The sequence below is a fragment of the Sinocyclocheilus rhinocerous genome, unplaced genomic scaffold (assembly GCF_001515625.1).
Source record: "Sinocyclocheilus rhinocerous isolate Xijiao unplaced genomic scaffold, SAMN03320098_v1.1 scaffold1120, whole genome shotgun sequence".
NCBI classification, from domain to species: Eukaryota; Metazoa; Chordata; class Actinopteri; order Cypriniformes; family Cyprinidae; genus Sinocyclocheilus; species Sinocyclocheilus rhinocerous.
The window spans coordinates 201,277-203,204 of NW_015666179.1; the positions used below are offsets into that span (position 1 = coordinate 201,277).

Consider the following 1,928-nt stretch of genomic DNA (forward strand, 5'->3'; position numbering starts at 1 on the left):
TCTAATATATTACTTAGAATGTTATTAAAGGATGAAGTCTGTGTTGTTTCTCAGGTAATTTAAAGAAATTCAACTCTAAGAAAATGAAATCATCTGACAGGCCAAGCAGAAACCTGCAAGATCTCCCACCACAAGCTTCTCTGGAGGAGATCAAACAGAGAAAAGTCTTGGACCTCCGTAGATGGTAATCCACTCATTGGAAAGCGAAATGAGACTCAAAGAGTGCAAGTTTAAAAACTTCTTGCATTAACAACTGTTCCCTCCGACATTCTAGGTACTGCATCAGCCGCCCCCAATATAAAACATCATGTGGAATCTCCTCACTTGTCTCTTGTTGGAACTTTCTCTACAGTACTTTAGGTGCAGGCAGGTCTGTGTGTTCCTTGCTGAAATGGATGACCACATTTTTAATTTGATGACAATATTTCAGATTGTGAATTAAAGAATTCTCAAATAGGGCTCTGCTGGTTTAATGCATGGGACTTGCCAAAACTGTTCAGAAATATACTAAGGAATGGGTATTTTTAGGAGCAAAAACAGCACATTTATTTGATCTATTTTAAGATTTCTAATCTGGTCTGGTAGAAATTGCAAAGAGTAAACTTTAGGATTTATTTATTTTTCAGTCTCCCACCTATGTCTCAAGAAGAAGCCCTGCACATACTTGATTTCCAGCCTCCATTTGAAGATATCAAGTTTGGACCATTCACCGGCAATGCCACTTTGATGCGGTAAGATTACTGTATTTATTGCTCTATAAAGCAGCACTATGTAACTTTTGGCGCTCTAGCGGTTAAAGGCAGAGTAAGCGATTTCTGGTAGCCAATGTTGATATTTGAAATCACCAAAACAAACACGCCCCTACCCCAAAAGGGTCTTGCCCCTATTTTGATAGCTCCACCCCACATATACGTACGCAACCCAGGCAACGATTAGTTCTGTGAAACAAAGCAAAACCAATGTTACACCGTGTCTACGGACGTGAGCGGCGCGGCGCAACAAATCCCCGACAGAAAACTGCTGCCAGGTTCTATTTATGACGTGCTGACACACATTTCAAATGGTTTTCAACGGTCGTTTGATCGCGTCCAGTGTAGGCAGACTTTAGCTGTTGTAGACACGGTGTTACTCAACTATTGAGAAGAAACAAAGCAACCTCGGCGTCCGATCGCAGGCCTCCGCTCCTTGAGTTCTCTCCAGCGCTGGAAAGCTGATCCGATATTTACACGGGTACTACTTCTTGCCTTATCGTTCCGCAAATGTTTTCCTCTTTTGTTTTTTATCCACCATCCCTATCTTTCTGTCGCTCTGCTCGGCTAATGTCCGTCCCATGCACTGAAAGCTCTCTCCTCCACATCACGAGTAGACACGCCCCTTATTGCTGATTGGCTACAAGTTTGTTTTGCGATTCGGCCCAAATCAGTTTTCTAAAGTGTTTTTGAAAAATCACATACCCTGCCTTTAAAGGGGTCATACGATGCGATTTCAATTTTTCCTTTCTCTTTTGATATATCCTCCTGAGAATCAGAAAAAAAGGTTTGTGATTTTTTTTTATGCCATTACATTAGTTGGAGCATAAGAAACAAATGGAGAGAAAACATTTTTGAAAAAAAAATATTTTATACATATTTTATTTTATGTCCTTAGTAGAGGACGCCAGAACTAATTATTCAATAAATAAATAAATAAATAGACGTGAAAAGGCATGGATAGGCAAAAACAATGTTTTATTTTTCCATTCACCAATCAAGTTTTTAGGTTTCAGGCTATTTTTAACCAAACTTTGTACAAAGATGATTCTCAACCATGATATGAAGGATATAACAGATTGATTTGATATAATATTTTACTTTATGCAATATGTGCGTAAAATGTCCATAAATTGGTATTCCCATTCTATACAATGTATCTATACATTGCATCTAATT

General features: G+C 38.6%; 1 protein-coding gene across 1 annotated transcript in view; it reads left to right on the forward strand.

Annotated features, from left to right (window-relative positions):
• Positions 1–1,928, forward strand: part of LOC107732014 (basic immunoglobulin-like variable motif-containing protein) — a 19,190-nt gene that overhangs the window by 2,737 nt on the left and 14,525 nt on the right. Inside the window, exons 3-4 of the mRNA XM_016543239.1 lie at positions 275–370; positions 627–731. Of these exons, the coding sequence (XP_016398725.1) occupies positions 275–370; positions 627–731 (201 nt within the window). The remainder of the gene's footprint in view (positions 1–274; positions 371–626; positions 732–1,928) is intronic.